General features: G+C 66.5%; 1 protein-coding gene across 3 annotated transcripts in view; it reads left to right on the forward strand.

The window, feature by feature from the left end:
* The window catches only part of TBXA2R (thromboxane A2 receptor), a 57,476-nt gene that overhangs the window by 22,853 nt on the left and 11,079 nt on the right, over positions 1-23,544 (forward strand). For all 3 annotated transcript variants that reach the window (XM_075903287.2, XM_089775050.1, XM_075903289.2), the window contains exon 2: positions 17,271-18,245. In XM_075903287.2, the coding sequence (XP_075759402.1) occupies positions 17,451-18,245 (795 nt within the window). In that variant the 5' untranslated portion in view covers positions 17,271-17,450. The remainder of the gene's footprint in view (positions 1-17,270; positions 18,246-23,544) is intronic.

Consider the following 23,544-nt stretch of genomic DNA (forward strand, 5'->3'; position numbering starts at 1 on the left):
ACCCACGGCAGCCAGTGGGGGTTACCCCAGAGCCAGCAGCACAGAAGCCAGCCAGGTACCCCCACTACATCACACCAGCCTAGACCTCCCCCCCCTGCAACTTGAGACTGCTCCTCTTTCTGCCACCCGTCACCACTGAGAACAGCCCCTCTGGGACCCCCTTCAGGCTGTCGAAGGCCGTGTCTACGCTCTGCAGCTTTAGGGACCGAGCCGGGTTGACATAGCCCAGTGGCTAGAAGTCAGCGTGCATGAACGCTGTTGCTGGCAGATTTGTCTACAAATTACACTCCCCACCCCCAATGAGGGGTTTCCCGCTGGGGGCAGCAGGGTGCTCCTGCCACTGCGGGGGGTTTGCACTTTCTCTTGCTGCAGCAAAACCGTCCTTCATGGGGAGCATTTTTTAAGCCCCCGTGAACGCCAAAAGCTTTGTCACTCGGGTTCGAGTGTCGTCATAGCTGGGGTGAGCTTTGCACTGACATCCAGCAGGCTCTCTCCCAAACGGCCTGGCCTGGCAGCCTTCCCAGCGAGGGGTTAGGCTGTACCCTGCCTTGTGTCTGACGCAGCAGCACGGTGTTGGACCGACACGGGGCAAAGCTCCTTCCCAGCCTCTTCTCTGGGAGGCTGCCCGGGCTTGGGGCTTCCGCCTCGGAGGGTCCCGGGCTTGGGGCTCCACGTGGCCCTGCGTGGCCGACCCCTGAAACAGCTCACGGACCCCCACGGGGTCGGGATTTTCTGCCAGGCTGTTGTTAGCCCAAGGCCCAGGGAGCAGGTCAGACAATGGCTGAAGTTTGTTTCCATTGACTGGCAGAAAATGAGCCTGGTCCCTGCCCCCATTCCCAGGTGTGCGAGGAGCAGCTGCAGCTCTTGGTGAGCAGGGCCTATCCGAAGCACTTCAGGAGTGTGGGGTTGGTCCTGCCAGGCCAGCGTGTTGCAGGGGGTGAGTGGGAAAGGTCCAGGGGAGCTTTGCCAAGGCAGGGCTGCGAGGGGCTGGCTGAGTTTCTAGGTGTCAGGGGCTGCGGGGATAAAGGAGGCCCTGGCAGCGCAGAGATGCTGCGAAGGGCGGGATTCTATCCCCTGTTCCAGGGGCCCTGACCAGGCTACATGGGAATCACCATGGTGCGTGCTTGGGAGGTTAGCTATTGGGTAATTGAACAGTAGTGTAACCTCATGACATCTTTGCCATTTCATGACTATTTGTGGACAGTCATTAAATTAATGGAGATTGCCTATCTCCTAGAACTGGAAGGGACCTTGAAAAGTCATCAAGTCCAGTTCCCTGCCTTCACAGCAGGATCAAGTACCATCCCTGACAAATGTTTGCCCCAAATCCCTAACTGGCCTCCACAAGGATTGAACTCACAACCCTGGGTTTAACAAGCTAATGCTCAAACCACTGAGCTATCCTTCCTCCCCACCCCCCTGTTCTTGGTGGGGAAAGAACGGCTTAGGAACTATTTAGAAAAGCTAAACGTACATAAATCCATGGGTCCGGACTTAATGCATCCGAGGGTACTGAGGGAGTTGGCAAATGTCATTGAGGAGCCTTTGGCCATTATCTTTAAAAAGTCATGGAGATCGGGTGAGATCCCGGATGATTGGAAAAAGGCAAATGTAGTGCCCATCTTTATGAAAGGGAAGAAGGACGATCCAGGGAACTATAGGCCGGTCAGTCTTACCTCAGTCCCTGGAAAAATCATGGAGGGGATCCTCAAGGAATCCATTCTGAGGTACTTGGAAGAGGGGAAGGTGATGAGAAATAGTCAGCATGGATTCATGAAGGGCAAGTCGTGCCTGACCAATCTGATTAGTTTCTATGATGAGGTAACTGGCTCTGTGGATATGAGGATGTGGATGTGATATACCTTGACTTAAGCAAGGCTTTTGATACAATCTCCCACAACATTCTTGCCAGTAAGTTAAGGGAATGTGGATTGGATAAATGGACGGTAAGATGGATAGAAAGATGACTGGAAGATCAGGCCCAGCAGATAGTGATCAATGTCAGGATGGCGGCCGGTTTCTAGCGGAGTGCCCCAAGGATCGGTTCTGGTACCGGTTTTGTTCAACATCTTTATTACTGACCTGGCTGAGGGGATGGATTGCACCCTCAGCAAGTTTGCGGATGACACTAAGCTAGGGGGAGAGGTAGATACGCTGGAGGTCAGAGATAGAGTCCAGAGTGACTTAGACAAATTGGAGGATTGGGCCACAAGAAATCTGATGAGGTTCAGCGAGGACAAGTGTAGAGTCCTGCCCTTGTGATGGAAGAATCCCAAGCATTGTTACAGGCTGGGGACCAACTGGCTAAGTAGCAGTTCTGTAGAAAAGGACCTGGGGATGACAGTGGATGAGATGCTGGATATGAGTCTACAGTGTGCCCTTGTAGCCAAGAAGACTAATGGCATATTAGGTTACATTAAGAGGAGCATTGCCAGGCGATTCAGAGATGTGATTATTCCTCTTTACTCAGCTCTGGTGAGGCCACATCTGGAGTATTGTGTCCAGTTCTGGGCCTCCCACTACAGAAAGGATGTGGACACATTGGAGAGGGTCCAGCTGAGGGCAACCAAAATGATTAGGGGGCTGGAGCACATGACCTATGAGGAGAGGCTGAGGGACTTGGGTCTATTTAGTCTGCAGAAGCGAAGAGTGAGGGGGGATTTGATAGCAGCCTTCAACTTCCTGAAGGGAGGTTCCAGAGAGGATGGAGAGAGGCTGTTCTCAGTGGGGGCAGGTGGCAGAACAAGGAGCGATGGGCTCAAGTTGTGGTGGGAGAGGTCCAGGTTGGATATTAGGAAAAACTATTTCCCTAGGAAGGTGGTGAAGCACTGGAATGGGTTCCCTAGGGAAGTAGTGGAGTCTCCATCCCTAGAGGTGTTTAAGTCTCGGCTTGACAAAGCCCTGGCCGGGTTGATTTAATGGGGATTGGTCCTGCCTAGGGCAGGGGGCTGGACTTGACCTTCTGAGGTCTCTTCCAGCTCTATGATTGTATTTGATAGTCGCTGGGGGCGGGGACAGCAGCCAATGCGCTCTGGCCCCACTACCAGGTAGCCCCCTGCCACTCCGCACTCTAAAACCCAGCTCCCTGCTGATACAGAGGCAGCAAGGGGGGGTCGTGTAGTCGACAAGGTTAACCAGTAAGCCTGTGCTTGTGTAGTCAACTGCATGCTGACATCCCGAGTGCATGCACTTAGCTGGCTGCCCGCCCTCCTAGGATGGAGTGGAGGGAGGAGGGGGCATAGAACAAGCAGCGCTACAGCAAATGGGTTGTGCCAGGGATGCTGCCATGATCTGAAGCAGCTCCCTGGACTGCCTGGCTACGTCTACACTGGCAGCTTCTTGCGTAAGAACCGTTTTGCTGAAGAGTTCTCGTGCCAAAAATCTTCCACAAGAGCACGTCCACACTGGCATGGGCTTTTGCACAAGAGCATCCGTGGCAGTGTGGACGCTCTCTTGCGCAAGAAAGCTCTGATGGCCATTTTAGCCAGAGGGGCTTCTTGTGCAAGGAATTCATGTTGCCTGTCTACACGGCCTCTTGTGGAAGAGCTCTTGCACGAGAGGGCTTCTTCCTCGTGGGGAGAGGAGTGACTCTTCCGGAAGAAGCCGTTTTCCAACGCTAGACTGTCCATTTACTTGCACAAGAACGCTCGTGCAGTGTAGTCAGCGGGCAAGTTTTTGCACAAGAACGGCTGTTCTTGCGCAAGAAGCTGCCAGTGTGGACATAGCCCCTGTGTGTCTCGGAGCCGTTCGGGATCCCCTGACAGCCCAGAGTTCTGCCCTGGAATGGGCCCCTGGCCTCCCAGCTCAGCCAGTGTTCCCTGCCTGGAGCGGGGGCTGCGAGAGAAGCACCAGACACTGGGGAACATGCTGGAATCGCAAGCGTTGGCAGCGCCGCGTGGATGGACATGCAGCCAACCCGCCGCATTCACTCTGGGGCCAGAGCCGGGGCTGATGGAAGGCCAGCTCCGAAGGTCTCCCACATCTGTCCCCCCTCCAGCCCAGCTCAGTCCGAGGCCCACGGTGGCAGTGCTGCTGCTTTGCCAGACCAACGCCGTCGAGGGGCCGGGGCAGCTCAGCCCCCAGCGAGTGTTGCGGGAACAAACTGTGGCAAGTTTTCACTCTTGACTAATGGAAAAAGCTGGGATGTGCCCCCACCCCGGCAGTTGACTCATTCCAGAGCTCCCTACCAGAGCCCCAGTGACTCAGAGCGGCCAGAGGGGGGTTGGGTTTCCACCCGGGCCCGTCAGCCGGGGGCTGGAGGAGGCTTGTGGCTGGCAAGGTCGCGTGTGAAAGCAGAAGCAGAAGCTGGGTGCAGTGCTCAGTGGCTGCACCGCACCGGGTGAGGCCGGGGGTGAGAGGAAAGGAGATTTGGGCTGCTCCTGCCAGGAGGCGAACACCAGGCAGCCCAGCAGGCCTGGGTCTCGCTTCCGGACCTCGGTCCGAATGCAGCTGGGTCTGGGCTGCGCAACGTTCTCTCAGGTTCAGTCCTTAGCTTGGGGGACTCGTGAGACCCATCTCCTCCTGCCTGCTGGGCTCATCGGGGCCTTCCTCTGCAAGGAGCTGAGTCAAAGCCCCCCCGAGCTCTGCTGCCGCTCTTAGGGCTGGTCGCAGTTCAGCTCGGAGGTGCCTGGCTCCTGCCAGTCTCTGGCTTGAACGTCTGCTCGTCTGGCCTTGGCCCAAGGCCTGCACCAGGCACCGGGCAGAGGCCCGTGGCAGTAGTGAGCCAGAAAATCACTTCCCCTGCTCTGGTGCCGGGGCTGGGCCCTCGCAGCCTCTCCAAGTTCAGCGTTCCAGAGTCTACGCTGCTAAGAGCCTTGGCCTGACATTTTAGCTGGACCCGCCTGCTGCTGCCAGCGGGTTTGCGCAGGGAGTCGGAGCAGCTCGTGCCCTGGGGCAGGGCCCGCGTGGGCCACGCGAACACCTGCCAGATGCTAGGCAGGGGCAGACATGAGCTCAGTGTGACCGGCAGCTGGTGCTAAGCACCCGCTCAGCCTGCTGTTACCGGCGGCTCCTCCAGACTGGGCCTTGTCAGCAGGGGGGCCGGAGCAACGTGCGGAGCCGCGGAGCCGCGGAGCCAGGCTCTGCACCCGGCCGGGCTAAGTCCAGCACTGTGGAGACCGACGGTCGAAATGTGGGCCCCTGGCCGCGGTGTGTGGCGGCTGCAGCTGACAGCACAAAGGCTCTGACCAGGGACCCCCTGGGTGCTAAATGAGGTTGGTAAAACCAGAGATTGGCTTGGCCTGTGCCCCCTGGGCTAGTGCCGTTGGGTGTGGTCAGCCCCTATCTCGGGCATGCGCCGTCCAAAGGCAGCGTCGGACTTGGGCCTGCCATGCCGCCGGCTGCTCCCCGCCCCCGGGAGCGGGGGTGTCTCGGCCTGGGCTGCCCCCGTGGGCTGGGCGGGAGCCCTTGCAGGGGCTGTGGAGCAAGGCAAGTACAAGTGCAGACCTGGAGGGGTGACCAGGGCTCCATGGGGAGGCGTCTGTCTGCCTGTCTCTGGGCAACAGTCAAAATGCAGAAGGTCCCACAGTCTGGTGTACTCGGGAGAGCCCAGTCCCTCCCCCCGTGGGGCCAGGTGTGTGCAGCGTTGGGCGCCTACCCCCCTCCCGCTCTCCGGTGTGGACACACAGCTGGAGTCGCTGGCCAGTCCCGTGGTGCTGCCTGGGCGAGGCGGGCACAAGGGGGAAAGCAGAGCTTAGTGGAATTGACCTTCTCAGCTCTCGTGCCTTGTCCAAGACCAGCCTGTGAGCTCCCCGGCAGGGCTCTCCCTTGCATGTGTCTCTAGCTCCCCGCGTGGTGGGCCCCGAGCTGGGACTGCGCAAGCGAGGCCGCTGCAAACACGGTGGGGCCGGCCGGGCACTTGCAGTGAAAATGGAGCGACCGGCGTCCGCTCGGAGCTTGAAGCCAGGCTGGGACCCAGCCAAAAGGCACCAGAAGGAGCCGAAACCGAACAGGAGAGCAGGGCTGTGAGCTTCCACTCTGAGCAGAACCAGGCCGTGGAGGTCGGGTCCCGGAGCAGGAAGGGGAGAGGCCCGTGATGCAGCCTGCCCAGGAGAGGCTGGGACGTGAGATGAAGGATCTTCTTTCCAAGCTCGGCAATTTAGTCAGTTACAGGGGACTGAATACGAACCACAGAGCACGTCGGGAGCAACCCGGGCACGGGACGTTAACACGAGCTCTGGAAATAAGAAGAGGAGCACCCATGCCCCGGGCTGGCACGCTGGGGAGTGGACACTGGGCTGGGGGCGGTGCCCCGGGCTGGCACGCTGGGGAGTGGACACTGGGCTGGGGGCGGTGCCCCGGGCTGGCACGCTGGGGAGTGGACACTGGGCTGGGGGCGGTACCCTGGGCTGGCACGCTGGGGAGTGGACACTGGGCTGGGGGCGGTGCCCTGGGCTGGCACGCTGGGGAGTGGACACTGGGCTGGGGGCGGTGCCCTGGGCTGGCATGTTGGGGAGTGGACACTGGGCTGGGGGCGGTGCCCCGGGCTGGCACGCTGGGGAGTGGACACTGGGCTGGGGGCGGTGCCCCGGGCTGGCACGCTGGGGAGTGGACACTGGGCTGGGGGCGGTACCCTGGGCTGGCACGCTGGGGAGTGGACACTGGGCTGGGGGCGGTGCCCTGGGCTGGCACGCTGGGGAGTGGACACTGGGCTGGGGGCGGTGCCCTGGGCTGGCACGCTGGGGAGTGGACACTGGGCTGGGGGCGGTGCCCCGGGCTGGCACGCTGGGGAGTGGACACTGGGCTGGGGGCGGTGCCCCGGGCTGGCACATTGGGGAGTGGACACTGGGCTGGGGGCGGTGCCCTGGGCTGGCACGTTGGGGAGTGGACACTGGGCTGGGGGCGGTGCCCCGGGCTGGCACGCTGGGGAGTGGACACTGGGCTGGGGGCGGTGCCCCGGGCTGGCACGCTGGGGAGTGGACACTGGGCTGGGGGCGGTGCCCCGCGCTGGCACGCTGGGGAGTGGACACTGGGCTGGGGGCGGTGCCCCGGGCTGGCACGCTGGGGAGTGGACACTGGGCTGGGGGCGGTGCCCTGGGCTGGCACGCTGGGGAGTGGACACTGAGCTGGGGGCGGTGCCCTGGGCTGGCACGCTGGGGAGTGGACACTGAGCTGGGGGCGGTGCCCTGGGCTGGCACGCTGGGGAGTGGACACTGGGCTGGGGGCGGTGCCCTGGGCTGGCACGCTGGGGAGTGGACACTGGGCTGGGGGCGGTGCCCTGGGCTGGCACGCTGGGGAGTGGACACTGGGCTGGGGGCGGTGCCCTGGGCTGGCACGCTGGGGAGTGGACACTGGGCTGGGGGCGGTGCCCTGGGCTGGCACACTGGGGAGTGGACACTGAGCTGGGGGCGGTACCCTGGGCTGGCACGCTGGGGAGTGGACACTGAGCTGGGGGCGGTGCCCCGGGCTGGCACGCTGGGGAGTGGACACTGGGCTGGGGGCGGTGCCCCGGGCTGGCACGCTGGGGAGTGGACACTGGGCTGGGGGCGGTGCCCTGGGCTGGCACGCTGGGGAGTGGACACTGGGCTGGGGGCGGTGCCCTGGGCTGGCACGCTGGGGAGTGGACACTGGGCTGGGGGCGGTGCCCCGGGCTGGCACGCTGGGGAGTGGACACTGGGCTGGGGGCGGTGCCCTGGGCTGGCACGCTGGGGAGTGGACACTGGGCTGGGGGTGGTGCCCCGGGCTGGCACGCTGGGGAGTGGACACTGGGCTGGGGGCGGTGCCCCGGGCTGGCACGCTGGGGAGTGGACACTGGGCTGGGGGCGGTGCCCTGGGCTGGCACGCTGGGGAGTGGACACTGGGCTGGGGGCGGTACCCCGGGCTGGCACGCTGGGGAGTGGACACTGGGCTGGGGGCGGTGCCCTGGGCTGGCACGCTGGGGAGTGGACACTGGGCTGGGGGCAGTGCCCTGGGCTGGCACGCTGGGGAGTGGTCACTGAGCTGGGGGCGGTGCCCCGGGCTGGCACGCTGGGGAGTGGACACTGGGCTGGGGGCGGTGCCCCGGGCTGGCACGCTGGGGAGTGGACACTGGGCTGGGGGCGGTGCCCTGGGCTGGCACGTTGGGGAGTGGACACTGGGCTGGGGGCGGTGCCCTGGGCTGGCACGCTGGGGAGTGGACACTGGGCTGGGGGCGGTGCCCTGGGCTGGCACGCTGGGGAGTGGACACTGGGCTGGGGGCAGTGCCCCGGGCTGGCACGCTGGGGAGTGGACACTGGGCTGGGGGCGGTGCCCCGGGCTGGCACGCTGGGGAGTGGACACTGAGCTGGGGGCGGTGCCCCGGGCTGGCACGCTGGGGAGTGGACACTGGGCTGGGGGCGGTGCCCTGGGCTGGCACATTGGGGAGTGGACACTGGGCTGGGGGCAGTGCCCCGGGCTGGCACGCTGGGGAGTGGACACTGGGCTGGGGGCGGTGCCCTGGGCTGGCACGCTGGGGAGTGGACACTGGGCTGGGGGCGGTGCCCCGGGCTGGCACGCTGGGGAGTGGACACTGGGCTGGGGGCGGTGCCCCGGGCTGGCACGCTGGGGAGTGGACACTGGGCTGGGGGCAGTGCCCTGGGCTGGCACGCTGGGGAGTGGACACTGGGCTGGGGGCGGTGCCCCGGGCTGGCACGCTGGGGAGTGGACACTGAGCTGGGGGCGGTGCCCTGGGCTGGCACGCTGGGGAGTGGACACTGGGCTGGGGGCGGTGCCCCGGGCTGGCACGCTGGGGAGTGGACACTGGGCTGGGGGCGGTGCCCTGGGCTGGCACATTGGGGAGTGGACACTGGGCTGGGGGCGGTGCCCTGGGCTGGCACGCTGGGGAGTGGACACTGGGCTGGGGGCGGTGCCCCGGGCTGGCACGCTGGGGAGTGGACACTGGGCTGGGGGCGGTGCCCCGGGCTGGCACGCTGGGGAGTGGACACTGGGCTGGGGGCGGTGCCCCGGGCTGGCACGCTGGGGAGTGGACACTGGGCTGGGGGCGGTGCCCTGGGCTGGCACGCTGGGGAGTGGACACTGGGCTGGGGGCGGTGCCCCGGGCTGGCACGCTGGGGAGTGGACACTGGGCTGGGGGCGGTGCCCTGGGCTGGCACGCTGGGGAGTTGACACTGGGCTGGGGGCGGTGCCCTGGGCTGGCACATTGGGGAGTGGACACTGAGCTGGGGGCGGTGCCCCGGGCTGGCACGCTGGGGAGTGGACACTGAGCTGGGGGCGGTACCCTGGGCTGGCACGCTGGGGAGTGGACACTGAGCTGGGGGCGGTACCCTGGGCTGGCACGCTGGGGAGTGGACACTGGGCTGGGGGCGGTGCCCCGGGCTGGCACGCTGGGGAGTGGACACTGAGCTGGGGGCGGTGCCCTGGGCTGGCACGCTGGGGAGTGGACACTGAGCTGGGGGCGGTACCCTGGGCTGGCACGCTGGGGAGTGGACACTGGGCTGGGGGCGGTGCCCCGGGCTGGCACGCTGGGGAGTGGACACTGGGCTGGGGGCGGTGCCCTGGGCTGGCACGCTGGGGAGTGGACACTGGGCTGGGGGCGGTGCCCCGGGCTGGCACGCTGGGGAGTGGACACTGGGCTGGGGGCGGTGCCCCGGGCTGGCACGCTGGGGAGTGGACACTGGGCTGGGGGCGGTGCCCTGGGCTGGCACGCTGGGGAGTGGACACTGGGCTGGGGGCGGTGCCCCGGGCTGGCACGTTGGGGAGTGGACACTGGGCTGGGGGCGGTGCCCTGGGCTGGCACGCTGGGGAGTGGACACTGGGCTGGGGGCGGTGCCCTGGGCTGGCACGCTGGGGAGTGGACACTGGGCTGGGGGCGGTGCCCCGGGCTGGCACGTTGGGGAGTGGACACTGGGCTGGGGGCGGTGCCCTGGGCTGGCACGCTGGGGAGTGGACACTGGGCTGGGGGCGGTGCCCTGGGCTGGCACGCTGGGGAGTGGACACTGGGCTGGGGGCGGTGCCCTGGGCTGGCACGCTGGGGAGTGGACACTGGGCTGGGGGCGGTGCCCCGGGCTGGCACGTTGGGGAGTGGACACTGGGCTGGGGGCGGTGCCCTGGGCTGGCACGCTGGGGAGTGGACACTGGGCTGGGGGCGGTGCCCTGGGCTGGCACGTTGGGGAGTGGACACTGGGCTGGGGGCGGTGCCCCGGGCTGGCACGTTGGGGAGTGGACACTGAGCTGGGGGCGGTGCCCTGGGCTGGCACGCTGGGGAGTGGACACTGGGCTGGGGGCGGTGCCCTGGGCTGGCACGCTGGGGAGTGGACACTGGGCTGGGGGCGGTGCCCCGGGCTGGCACGCTGGGGAGTGGACACTGGGCTGGGGGCGGTGCAGTGCCCCAGGCTGGCACATTGGGGAGTGGACACTGAGCTGAGGGTGGTGCCCAGTGGCCTGGGCTGGCACATTGGGGTGCGGACACGGAGCTGAGGGTGGTGCCTGGTGCCCCGCGCTGGCACATTGGGGAGTGGACACTGAGCTGAGGGCGGTGCAGTGCCCCAGGCTGGCACATTGGGGAGTGGACACTGAGCTGAGGGTGGTGCCCAGTGGCCTGGGCTGGCACATTGGGGAGTGGACACGGAGCTGAGGGTGGTGCCTGGTGCCCCGGGCTGGCACATTGGGGTGTGGACACTGAGCTGAGGGTGGTGCCTGGTGCCCCGGGCTGGCACATTGGGGAGCGCAGATTTAGATGGGCGACTAGTGCGTGACCGGGACCGTATATTGGCCCTGCCTGCGTGAGCCCCTGCGGTCACAGGCCTGTCCTAATGGAGCTGGGGTACTTTGGCTCTGAGACATTTGACCTGATCCCAGCCTATCATCAGCGCAGTGAGAGGGTCAGCGAGGCTTCCTGCTGGGAACAGCGGCTGCCTCTAGCCCAGGCAAAGCCAGGCCCCTGTTCTGCCCCAGGCAACATTAACCAGCACCTGGGCAGCAGGGAATGCCAGGGCTGGGGGAGGAGCTGTCAGGTGAGGGTTATGGCCCAGCACTGCAGCCCAGGGTGGGAGCCGGGGGTGACGTTACCTAAGCTGTGATCCCCAGAACTGGCCCTTTTCCAGCCCCGTTTGTCCCAGGATCACAAAGCACGTTGCGGGGGCCCTGACCCCGTTGTGGTGACGGGGAACCTGAGGCACAGACCAGGAACAGCTTTGCCAGTCACACAGTGCTGCAGGCGTCCTTGCACACGGCCAGGGCTGGGCTCAGCCCTCCGCTGGGATGCCTCCCGTTCCCCCGCTGCGAGCCAGATGGCGACTCTCAGACCAAAGCAGCCTCCAGAGCCGCGGGCGCCTGGGCCGTTCGTTCTGGGCGCCGTGCCGGGCAGGGCTGCCGGGGGTCGGAGCTGCACCGTGGGGTGCCACAGCCTCCCCATGAGACCTCCAGGCTCCTGCCCCTGGAGTCCGATTCACGACAAGGGTCCCTCGCTGGGTCACAAACCTCCTCCTGCCAGCAGCTGTGGGCTTGAGCCCTCCAGGTCAGCTGCACAAAGGCCAAGGGAAGGGCAGGAGGCTCCAGGGGCCCGCGTGTGGGGCCGAGATGGGCCGGGAGCTCAGGGATGGGCCAGCCCACCGGGGCGTTTGCTCTGTCGGGGCCGCTCCTGTGCCCGGGGCTCTGGTTCCCAGCTTGGTTTGGCTTTGGAAATGGCTCTAAGCCCCTCTGCTGTTTGCCGCATTGAGGTCACTGCAGCAGCACCCAAAGGTCCCCCTGCGCTGGGCGTGGGGCGCTGGCCCAGCCTGCCGGTTCCTGCCCAAAGGGCTCGTGGCTGGAGTGTGGGGAGCGCGTGGCGGTGACTCATCAGCCCCCCCTCCCTGTGCCCGGGGGGTCAGGCCTGCTGAGTGGCTGCAGAGTAGCCATGTCGGAGATTAGAACCTGCCCCCTCTGCTCTCCCCGGGAACTCCACTGCCCCCCAGCCCTGCCTGCTGCCCAGCCAGTGCCTGATGGGCCGCGGGGGTCTGGCGTGGGGGTCGCCAGTCCCCCGCTCTGTGACAGGCAGAGCTGGGGCAGTTCCACGCCTGGCCTGGATTTCAGACCCTTGCACTGAGATTTCGCCCAGGAGCGACACGAGGCCTGTTTCTGCTCCCCAACCCCCATGCTGCTTTGCACGGCCCCAGTGGACTTACGCCCAAGCAGGTCGGCTCAGAATTGGGCGCAGGAAGTTGGGGTTGAGACCTGGGCCGTTGCTTCACAGGCTGGGCCTGGGTGTTGGGGTCAAGTTGCTGCCGCCTGATGTTTGTGGTGAGAAGGGTTTTTTGGGGGGGAGGAGGGAAATGCAGATTTGGGAACTGAAACGTTTTCTGGCTTCATGTTCAACCCGCCAGATTGTTTTGCCGCAGGAACTCGGAACAAACGGACGGGGTTTGCGTTTCTGATTCGTTTCCAATGCCCTTTAAGCATGTTTCAATGCTCCACTTGTAAACAGCAAGTTGCCTTTGAGCCAAAAGGGTTTTTAAATGTTTTGCTTGGTCAAAAAAGTTTTTGTTTTGACTCCAAACAATTCCCGCCGCTCCCCCTGAGTTTTTGGAACTGCCACTCAACCAAAAAGTCCATTTTGTCCTACCCCCAGGCTGCTCTCCTACGGCTCCTGAGGTGCAGGCCAGCTGTCCCCCCTCACCCCAACTTCAGGGGGCGCCCAGTGTGCCGGCCAGCCTGGGCCCACGCTGCTCCGAGCAAACAAATGCAGCACCTGGCTGGACTCAGCCGCTCCCTTTCCTGGAAGGACTCGCTACAGCAAGGGCAGGGCTTATTCATCCCTCCTGATGGGAAAGAGGAGGCATAAATGGAAGCAGATGCAGCTGAATATGATGAGCAGCCGGCTCCACTCCTGTCCCACGGGCGGGGATGTTGCAATAGCGGAGTCGCGGAGGCTCACCCAGTGCAGGATGCGCTTGGGCCGACCCAAGCCAGAGCAGTTTGCACCTCAGTAGCGTTTTCCTCCCCTTTGCCCTGGGGTGAAGGAGCCAGGCCCAGGGGCTTGTCCCACGATGTGTCCACAGGGCCGTGTGCATCCTGGGGGGAGCCAGCTGCTTTGTGCCCAGCTGGGGCACTCAGATACAGCAGCCTCCTTCCTTCCTCTTCTGTGCCCTGTGCCAGCCCTGCTGTGGCCGGGGACATGCCGTGAGTCCGAAAGGTGCAGAACGCCGCGGGACGTGCACCCCATTAGGAAGCCTGAATCAATGTGGGCACCCCCCCACCCCGGGAGCCAGCAGCAGGCCCGGGAAAGGGACACTGGGCCCAGCCCCCTTCACTGAGAAGCTGCTTCCAAAGACTTAGAACCAAAAAGCGGGTCCTGCGAGGTGTCTGGTTTTAAACTGGACGGTCCAGTACTTGAGCTTTTTACTCGGGAAACAAATGGAGGAAATAGAAATGAGAAATGCAACTGTCCGGTGTGTTCTAGATCCGATGGAATGTAGCGTGTGATGCAATGTCAAGTGTGTCTGGTATTTTTGTTGAAACCAGCTGGCAACCCTAGTCCTGCGCACAGGCAGTCTGACAGCCTCCCCAGGCGCCGCTCGGTTTTTGCAGCCAGGGCTGCGCAGGGCGAGTCCTGACGTACCGCAGGCCCCTGTTGCTAGTCCAGCCCCTGCCAACCACGGGAATTCGCTTTTCAAGCCCCACATGCCGCAGGGGCTGGGCTGGGGGTGTTCCTGGGAGAGACATGCTGAGTGCAGAAGTGGATTAAACTAAACGAGCCAGGACACAGTCTGCAGAGAGTGGCCACGTGGGGAGCTGTTCTAGATTTGCTCTTGCACTTTAAATTCAAACCCTGCCTTAATGTGGAATCGCCATTTGAACACGGGGACACATTCAGGGAGCCGGTACAGATCTCTGCCCAGTTAGCTGAGCCTGAGTTCTACTCCCGGCTCGCTCAATGACTTGGGCAAGCCACTGACCCGCTCTGGGCCTCAGTTTCTCCACCAGTCCTGAACCTTAGCTTCCTAGCCCATGGGGCTCTGCTACTGTCTGTTCACAAAGAGCTTTACTGGGCCCCAAGTGCTGGCAGGAAGGGCAGGGGTCACTGCGGAAGTGGAGGCCGGGCTCTCCAGCATGTTCATTGACTGGACCCTCTGGGGCCAGCCCTGCCCCAAGCCAGGTGGGTTTGTGCCAGACCCCATGGACAGCCCAAGCTGCCGGTTGCTCGATGCCAGAGCAGGGCCCCCCGAGCCTCCCAGCTGGCAGCAGGTTATTGCAGTCGGGCTCCGAAGGTTGATCCCAGCAGGACAAGGGGTAGATCAGCTGCCCTTCTCCAGCTGAGAGCACCATGTCGCTGGCTTCGGCTGGGAGCAGGGACCCGAGCAGGCTGATGAGCTGCGGGTGCGGGTGTAGAACAGGGCTCCCCGCCCCCCAACCGGATCTGGGCTTGGCCCGAGCAGCACCCAGCATGACCGGCCTGGGCTCTGGTGCCAGAACCATCCCGGGGAGGGTCCCGCGGTAGAGCCCTGCTGCTCGCCAGCCCCCCACACGGTGCTTGTGTAACTCCGCCCCAGCCCGGAGCGGCGCTGTGGGGCTCAGATCTCGCTCCAGTCAAGCTCCTGGCTTTGCCAGAGTCCAGAGGCTGAGCAGCCCAAGCCCCCCGTCTGGGGCGTCAGGCCTGGGGAGACATTCCCGGAGCTCAGGGAGGCCCATGGTGCAGCCACGCTGAGGCCAGGAGCAAATTTGTGCTGACCTGCTCCAATAGACCTGAAACTCCGCCCATCTCCCAGCTCCCTTTTGGATGGTCCACACTGATGCCCTCAGCTTGCCTCTGGCCGGCTCCCCACAGCTCTGGCAGGGAGGCCAATGGAGAGGCAGGCACGTGAGCTCGGCCCGGAGCCAGGTGCGCACCCGGCGAGCGGCGGGGCCCTCGGGCAGCGGGGGAGCTGAAAACAAGTTTCTTTAAACAATGCGCAAATGGGAGCCACAGACTCGTGTAAACAGCCCATGACCTGCCCTCGGGAGCGTGGTGCTAATGCGAAGCAGCTGCCCGGCACTGGACCCGCACGGCCCATCGCTGCAGGGCCTCTCTGAGCCCTTCTCCACACGGTTGAGACTCGCCTGACATCCACACAGGCCCCAGTGGCCTCCAAAGCTGAACTGGAACCAGCAACCTACAGGGAGACACCGTCTGCCTGTATCTACGTTCTGGGCTCCCAGGGTCTGCTGCACCTCGGTAGGCAGGGGCCTGCAGGCCAGGTCCTTGGGGAGAGGACGGTGATGGTGTCGCTTTTGTACAAGGGACGTACAAAGTCTGTTTCCAGCATGCTGCAGGAATCGAACAGCGGGCCCACAGCCCCAGGACGGAGCCAACAGCTCTCCTTGGCCTGTTGCCGGGGGGGTTGCTGCGTTTCTCTCGCAAGGGCCCCAAGCTAATCAATCCTAGAGTGGCCAGATGGTTTAAAAAAAATACCGGACACACTTGATCTCATGGGGGGAGGGGGGCTGGCCGGGGGGGAACCAGACAGCAGGGAGCTGGGCTGGCCGGGAGGGTGTCGGGGGGGGACAGGCTGGCGGGGAGTGGGGCTGGCCCAGGTGCACGCAGATCCTGGGGTGCTGCCCATCCCGCACAGGGTCCCGGTGGGGCGCACGGGTGATTCCATCCCGCCCCCTCCCCTCCCCCTCCCCCTCCTCTCTACTGCGTAGTTGCGTACTGCCTGGCTGGTAGACACGCTCACGCAGTGTGAGCCAGGCAGTACGCAACTACGTACTGATACTCATGATGATAATAAAACGTGCTTATTAGAAAACACTGGACATTTCTGTTTGGTATTTTCTCAATTTGTTTCCCGGACAGACAGCTCAAATACCGGACACCTGGCAACCCTCCCAATGCCCCACCCTTGTGCTTTGGGATCTGGCCCTGGGAAGGCCCGGGTGCATCTCCTACTCCAGCCCTGCATATGCCGGAGCTTTGGCTGCTGGCTCTGACAGCTTCAGCACGGAGCTTCGTGGTGCCTCACGTTGCTCCTCAAAGGCAGCACGTGTTCCAAGAGGTCACCCCCAGGCCCGTGTGTGAGGCCTTTATCGTGGCAGCCGAGCACCCCCCTTGCAGCCTGGAGAGGGAGCGATTGGAGCGAGGCCGAGCCGACAGCTAGAGTCGCTCCTGGCGCTGAAACAGACCCAACCTGCGGCGTAGCGGGCGAGCAGCGTGGTGGCTACAAACACCATCACTACGTCTGGATTGGATCCCTTTTTCGTAAATCTCCCCCGCTTCATTAGCATAAAAATGGCTGCTGCTTTTTTTCGGCACGGAGCTTTGCTGGAAAAAAGCACTAGTCTAGACGCGGATCGTTCGGAAAATAAAGCCTTTTCCGAAAGATCCCTTATTTTAAGAGGGATTAGGGATCTTTCGGAAAAGGCTTTATTTTCTGAAAGATCCGCGTCTAGACTGGCGCTATTTTCCGGCAAAGCTCCGTGTCGAAAAAAAGCGGCAGCCATTTTTATGCTAATGAAGCGGGGGAGATTTAAATCCCTGCTTCGTTAGCAATTGCGATACGTCTAATTTGCATCCCTATTACGAAAAAGGGATCCAGTCTAGACGTAGCCCATGTTTGTGCCAGGATTCCGGGGGTGGAGGCCCCTAGGTGGGGAGAGAGGGAGGGGCGGGGCCATGGGGAGCCTGGGGGCTGGAAGGAAGGCCGGGTGGGGCGGGGAGGGGTGGCGCTCACAGCCAATGAGCCCAGGAGAGAATGGCCAGGCAAAGCCGCCCGTGGCCAAGTCCCTGCTGCAGCACCTGCTTCGAGGGTTGCTCCAGGGCTTCCTTTCCTCCCCAGTCCCCTCGCCCCCCAGCTTGGGCCTCTGGGAGCGGGGGGGGATGGTGCCTCGCGCTCGCTGGGCTGACGCTGTCGTTAGATTCCAACCCGGGACCTGCTGGCAGTCGCCCACGGCAGTGAGAGTCTCGTGCCAGGCTGCCCGGAGCCACCCCAACCGGGCCGGGCCCTGAGCTTCCAGCCCACCCCTTTTCCCAGCCTCGGGGCAGCGACTCGCCAGCTCTCGGGCCGTGGGGACCGATGGGCAAAGGGAGCCGCGGCAGTGAGCGAGTGCCGAGGCCTGGAAGAGTCCTGAGCGCTCCCTAAGCCCAAGCCCACACGAGCCCTGGCCCAGCGAGCGCGGAGGGGCTGTGCAGGGAGCTCGAGTGGCTTTTCGTGCTGAAGACCCTTGACCGGGGGCTCCGGACACTTCCGCCCGCTGTGTGGGATCCGCCTGACGGTGCCCGGGGGCCGAGTCCCACCCTCGGTGCCTCGCGCTGGGAGCCATGTGGGGAGGGCCCCGTGGGGCGCGCTGGGCGCCGCTGCCTGGGTGAGCCGGGCGTGATACTAACCAGTCCCCTTTCTCCCCAGAGCGCTGGCAGAGCAACCTGGGCACCTGCTGCTTCTCGGCCAGTCGAGCACCCGGCAGGCGCGGTGCCCAGCCCCGGGAGAAGGCCCGCCCGGCTGCGGGCCATGGAGCCCAGCTGTAAGACAGCCTGAGCCTGGGCTGCAGAGGTGCTTGTGTGGGGGAGACCCCAACCGTGGGCAGGGATGAAGCCCAACGGCAGCCTGCCCAGCGAGTTGGGCTCCTGCTTCCGCAGCCCCAACCTCACCGAGAACAGCACGAAGTCGATTGTCTCCCCCTGGTTCTCCACCGCCTTCGGCACCATCGGCCTGGCCTCCAACCTCTTCGCGCTCTGCGTGCTGGTCAGCTCCTCCCGCAAGATGCACAGCCGCGCCCGCTCCTCCTTCCTCATCTTCCTCTGCGGCCTGGTGGTGACCGACTTCCTGGGCCTGCTGGTCACCGGCTCCATCATCATCTCCTACCACTTCACCAAGTTCAACTGGATGGAGGTCGACCCCTCCTGCCACCTCTGCAACTTCCTGGGCCTCTCCATGGTCTTCTTCGGCCTGTGCCCGCTGCTGCTGGGTGCCACCATGGCAGGGGAACGCTTCTTCGGCATCAACCGCCCCTTCTCCCGCTCCACCAGCATGTCCAAGAACCGAGCCTGGCTCATGGTGGGCCTGGTCTGGGCCTTCTCCTTCTCCCTGGGACTCCTGCCCTTCCTGGGCCTAGGGGACTACACCCTGCAGTACCCCAACTCCTGGTGCTTCCTCACGCTGCTGCATGACTCCAGGAACGTGACCTTCTGCATGATCTTCGCCCTGCTGGGCATCCTCGCCGTGGGCCTCTCCTTCCTCTTCAACACGGTCAGTGTGGTGACGCTGTGCCGGGTCTACCACGACCGCGAGGCGGTGCAGCGGCGGCGGGACAGCGAGGTGGAGATGATGGTGCAGTTGGTGGGCATCATGGTCATTGCCAGTGTCTGCTGGTTGCCCCTGCTGGTAAGGGCCCCCCTCCCCCTGCGGAGCCCCCAGCTGCTGCGTTGCAACCGGGCTGGGAAGGGATCGGCAGGGGGCATTAAGGCCTTATTTCATCATTCCATTCAACCTGACCCACAGCCTTGCACTCCCCCCAGTCGGTGCCCCTGGGGCCCAGCCCGCAGCCCCCGCGAGCCCAGCCCTGGGTTCCCTCCAGAACGTCTCTGCCGGTGCCCCTGGGGCCCGGACCCGCAGCCCCCGCTAGCCCAGCCCTGGGTTCCCCCCAAAACGTCTCTGCCGGTGCCCCTGGGGCCCAGCCTGCAGCCCCCGCTAGCCCAGCCCTGGGTTCCCTCCAGAACGTCTCTGCCGGTGCCCCTGGGGCCGGACCCGCAGCCCCCGCTAGCCCAGCCCTGGGTTCCCTCCAGAACGTCTCTGTCGGTGCCCCTGGGGCCCAGCCCGCAGCCCCCGCTAGCCCAGCCCTGGGTTCCCCCCAGAACGTCTCTGCCGGTGCCCCTGGGGCCCAGCCTGCAGCCCCCGCTAGCCCAGCCCTGGGTTCCCTCCAGAACGTCTCTGCCGGTGCCCCTGGGGCCCAGCCTGCAGCCCCCGCTAGCCCAGTCCTGGGTTCCCCCCAGAACGTCTCTGCCGGTGCCCCTGGGGCCCAGCCTGCAGCCCCCGCTAGCCCAGCCCTGGGCTCCCCCCAAAACGTCTCTGTCGGTGCCCCTGGGGCCCGGCCTGCAGCCCCCGCTAGCCCAGCCCTGGGTTCCCCCCAGAACGTCTCTGCCGGTGCCCCTGGGGCCCGACCTGCAGCCCCCGCTAGCCCAGCCCTGGGTTCCCTCCAGAACGTCTCTGCCGGTGCCCCTGGGGCCCAGCCCGCAGCCCCCGCTAGCCCAGCCCTGGGTTCCCTCCAGAACGTCTCTGCCGGTGCCCCTGGGGCCCAGCCTGCAGCCCCCGCTAGCCCAGCCCTGGGTTCCCTCCAGAACGTCTCTGCCGGTGCCCCTGGGGCCCAGCCCGCAGCCCCCGCTAGCCCAGCCCTGGGTTCCCCCCAGAACGTCTCTGCCGGTGCCCCTGGGGCCCAGCCTGCAGCCCCCGCTAGCCCAGCCCTGGGTTCCCCCCAGAACGTCTCTGCCGGTGCCCCTGGGGCCCAGCCCGCAGCCCCCGCTAGCCCAGTCCTGGGTTCCCCCCAAAACGTCTCTGCCGGTGCCCCTGGGGCCCGGCCTGCAGCCCCCGCTAGCCCAGCCCTGGGTTCCCCCCAAAACGTCTCTGCCGGTGCCCCTGGGGCCCAGCCCGCAGCCCCCGCTAGCCCAGCCCTGGGTTCCCCCCAAAACGTCTCTGCCGGTGCCCCTGGGGCCCGGCCTGCAGCCCCCGCTAGCCCAGTCCTGGGTTCCCCCCAGAACGTCTCTGCCGGTGCCCCTGGGGCCCAGCCTGCAGCCCCCGCTAGCCCAGCCCTGGGTTCCCTCCAGAACGTCTCTGCCGGTGCCCCTGGGGCCGGACCCGCAGCCCCCGCTAGCCCAGCCCTGGGTTCCCTCCAGAACGTCTCTGCCGGTGCCCCTGGGGCCCAGCCCGCAGCCCCCGCTAGCCCAGTCCTGGGTTCCCCCCAAAACGTCTCTGCCGGTGCCCCTGGGGCCCGGCCTGCAGCCCCCGCTAGCCCAGTCCTGGGTTCCCCCCAGAACGTCTCTGCCGGTGCCCCTGGGGCCCAGCCTGCAGCCCCCGCTAGCCCAGTCCTGGGTTCCCCCCAGAACGTCTCTGCCGGTGCCCCTGGGGCCGGACCCGCAGCCCCCGCTAGCCCAGCCCTGGGTTCCCTCCAGAACGTCTCTGCCGGTGCCCCTGGGGCCCAGCCCGCAGCCCCCGCTAGCCCAGCCCTGGGTTCCCCCCAGAACGTCTCTGCTGGTGCCCCTGGGGCCCAGCCCGCAGCCCCCGCTAGCCCAGCCCTGGGTTCCCCCCAAAACGTCTCTGCCGGTGCCCCTGGGGCCCAGCCCGCAGCCCCCGCTAGCCCAGCCCTGGGTTCCCTCCAGAACGTCTCTGCCGGTGCCCCTGGGGCCCAGCCTGCAGCCCCCGCTAGCCCAGCCCTGGGTTCCCTCCAGAACGTCTCTGCCGGTGCCCCTGGGGCCCAGCCTGCAGCCCCCGCTAGCCCAGCCCTGGGTTCCCTCCAAAACGTCTCTGCCGGTGCCCCTGGGGCCCGGCCTGCAGCCCCCGCTAGCCCAGCCCTGGGTTCCCCCCAAAACGTCTCTGCCGGTGCCCCTGGGGCCCAGCCTGCAGCCCCCGCTAGCCCAGCCCTGGGTTCCCCCCAAAACGTCTCTGCCGGTGCCCCTGGGCCCAGCCTGCAGCCCCCGCTAGCCCAGTCCTGGGTTCCCCCCAAAACGTCTCTGCCGGTGCCCCTGGGGCCCAGCCTGCAGCCCCCGCTAGCCCAGCCCTGGGTTCCCCCCAGAACGTCTCTGCCGGTGCCCCTGGGGCCCAGCCCGCAGCCCCCGCTAGCCCAGCCCTGGGTTCCCCCCAAAACGTCTCTGCCGGTGCCCCTGGGGCCCAGCCTGCAGCCCCCGCTAGCCCAGTCCTGGGTTCCCCCCAAAACGTCTCTGCCGGTGCCCCTGGGGCCCGGCCTGCAGCCCCCGCTAGCCCAGCCCTGGGTTCCCCCCAGAATGTCTCTGCCGGTGCCCCTGGGGCCCAGCCTGCAGCCCCCGCTAGCCCAGCCCTGGGTTCCCCCCAAAACGTCTCTGCCGGTGCCCCTGGGGCCCAGCCTGCAGCCCCCGCTAGCCTAGCCCTGGGTTCCCCCCAAAACGTCTCTGCCGGTGCCCCTGGGGCCCAGCCCGCAGCCCCCGCTAGCCCAGCCCTGGGTTCCCCCCAAAACGTCTCTGCCGGTGCCCCTGGGGCCCGGCCTGCAGCCCCCGCTAGCCCAGCCCTGGGTTCCCCCCAGAACGTCTCTGCCGGTGCCCCTGGGGCCCGGCCTGCAGCCCCCGCCAGCCTAGCCCTGGGTTCCCCCCAAAACGTCTCTGCCGGTGCCCCTGGGGCCCGGCCTGCAGCCCCCGCTAGCCCAGCCCTGGGTTCCCCCCAGAACGTCTCTGCCGGTGCCCCTGGGGCCCAGCCTGCAGCCCCCGCTAGCCCAGCCCTGGGTTCCCTCCAGAACGTCTCTGCCGGTGCCCCTGGGGCCCAGCCTGCAGCCCCCGCTAGCCCAGCCCTGGGTTCCCTCCAGAACGTCTCTGCCGGTGCCCCTGGGGCCCAGCCCGCAGCCCCCGCTAGCCCAGCCCTGGGTTCCCCCCAGAACGTCTCTGCCGGTGCCCCTGGGGCCCGGCCTGCAGCCCCCGCTAGCCCAGCCCTGGGTTCCCCCCAGAACGTCTCTGCCGGTGCCCCTGGGGCCCGGCCTGCAGCCCCCGCTAGCCCAGCCCTGGGTTCCCCCCAAAACGTCTCTGCCGGTGCCCCTGGGGCCCAGCCCGCAGCCCCCGCTAGCCCAGCCCTGGGTTCCCCCCAAAACGTCTCTGCCGGTGCCCCTGGGGCCCGGCCTGCAGCCCCCGCTAGCCCAGCCCTGGGTTCCCCCCAGAACGTCTCTGCCGGTGCCCCTGGGGCCCAGCCCGCAGCCCCCGCTAGCCCAGCCCTGGGTTCCCCCCAGAACGTCTCTGCCGGTGCCCCTGGGGCCCGGCCTGCAGCCCCCGCTAGCCCAGCCCTGGGTTCCCTCCAGAACGTCTCTGCCGGTGCCCCTGGGGCCCAGCCCGCAGCCCCCGCTAGCCCAGCCCTGGGTTCCCCCCAGAACGTCTCTGCCGGTGCCCCTGGGGCCGGACCCGCAGCCCCCGCTAGCCCAGCCCTGGGTTCCCCCCAAAACGTCTCTGCCGGTGCCCCTGGGGCCCGGCCTGCAGCCCCCGCTAGCCCAGCCCTGGGTTCCCTCCAGAACGTCTCTGCCGGTGCCCCTGGGGCCCAGCCCGCAGCCCCCGCTAGCCCAGCCCTGGGTTCCCCCCAAAACGTCTCTGCCGGTGCCCCTGGGGCCCAGCCTGCAGCCCCCGCTAGCCCAGCCCTGGGTTCCCTCCAGAACGTCTCTGCCGGTGCCCCTGGGGCCCAGCCCGCAGCCCCCGCTAGCCCAGCCCTGGGTTCCCCCCAGAACGTCTCTGCCGGTGCCCCTGGGGCCCAGCCTGCAGCCCCCGCTAGCCCAGCCCTGGGTTCCCTCCAGAACGTCTCTGCCGGTGCCCCTGGGGCCCAGCCCGCAGCCCCCGCTAGCCCAGCCCTGGGTTCCCTCCAGAACGTCTCTGCCGGTGCCCCTGGGGCCCAGCCCGCAGCCCCCGCTAGCCCAGCCCTGGGTTCCCTCCAGAACGTCTCTGCCGGTGCCACTGGGGCCTGGCCCGCAGCCCCCGCTAGCCCAGCCCTGGGTTCCCCCCAGAACGTCTCTGCCGGTGCCCCTGGGGCCCAGCCCGCAGCCCCCGCTAGCCCAGCCCTGGGTTCCCCCCAGAACGTCTCTGCCGGTGCCCCTGGGGCCCGGCCTGCAGCCCCCGCTAGCCCAGTCCTGGGTTCCCTCCAGAACGTCTCTGCCGGTGCCCCTGGGGCCCAGCCTGCAGCCCCCGCTAGCCCAGTCCTGGGTTCCCTCCAGAACGTCTCTGCCGGTGCCCCTGGGGCCCAGCCTGCAGCCCCCGCTAGCCCAGCCCTGGGTTCCCTCCAGAACGTCTCTGCCGGTGCCCCTGGGGCCCAGCCCGCAGCCCCCGCTAGCCCAGCCCTGGGTTCCCCCCAAAACGTCTCTGCCGGTGCCCCTGGGGCCCAGCCCGCAGCCCCCGCTAGCCCAGCCCTGGGTTCCCTCCAGAACGTCTCTGCCGGTGCCACTGGGGCCTGGCCCGCAGCCCCCGCTAGCCCAGCCCTGGGTTCCCCCCAGAACGTCTCTGCCGGTGCCCCTGGGGCCCAGCCCGCAGCCCCCGCTAGCCCAGCCCTGGGTTCCCCCCAGAACGTCTCTGCCGGTGCCCCTGGGGCCCGACCTGCAGCCCCCGCTAGCCCAGCCCTGGGTTCCCCCCAGAACGTCTCTGCCGGTGCCCCTGGGCCCAGCCTGCAGCCCCCGCTAGCCCAGTCCTGGGTTCCCTCCAGAACGTCTCTGCCGGTGCCCCTGGGGCCCAGCCCGCAGCCCCCGCTAGCCCAGCCCTGGGTTCCCCCCAGAACGTCTCTGCCGGTGCCCCTGGGGCCCAGCCCGCAGCCCCCGCTAGCCCAGCCCTGGGTTCCCTCCAGAACGTCTCTGCCGGTGCCCCTGGGGCCCAGCCCGCAGCCCCCGCTAGCCCAGTCCTGGGTTCCCTCCAGAACGTCTCTGCCGGTGCCCCTGGGGCCGGACCCGCAGCCCCCGCTAGCCCAGCCCTGGGTTCCCTCCAGA

The sequence above is a fragment of the Pelodiscus sinensis genome, chromosome 32, assembly GCF_052426305.1.
Source record: "Pelodiscus sinensis isolate ZL-2025 chromosome 32, ASM5242630v1, whole genome shotgun sequence".
Lineage (NCBI taxonomy): Eukaryota > Metazoa > Chordata > Testudines > Trionychidae > Pelodiscus > Pelodiscus sinensis.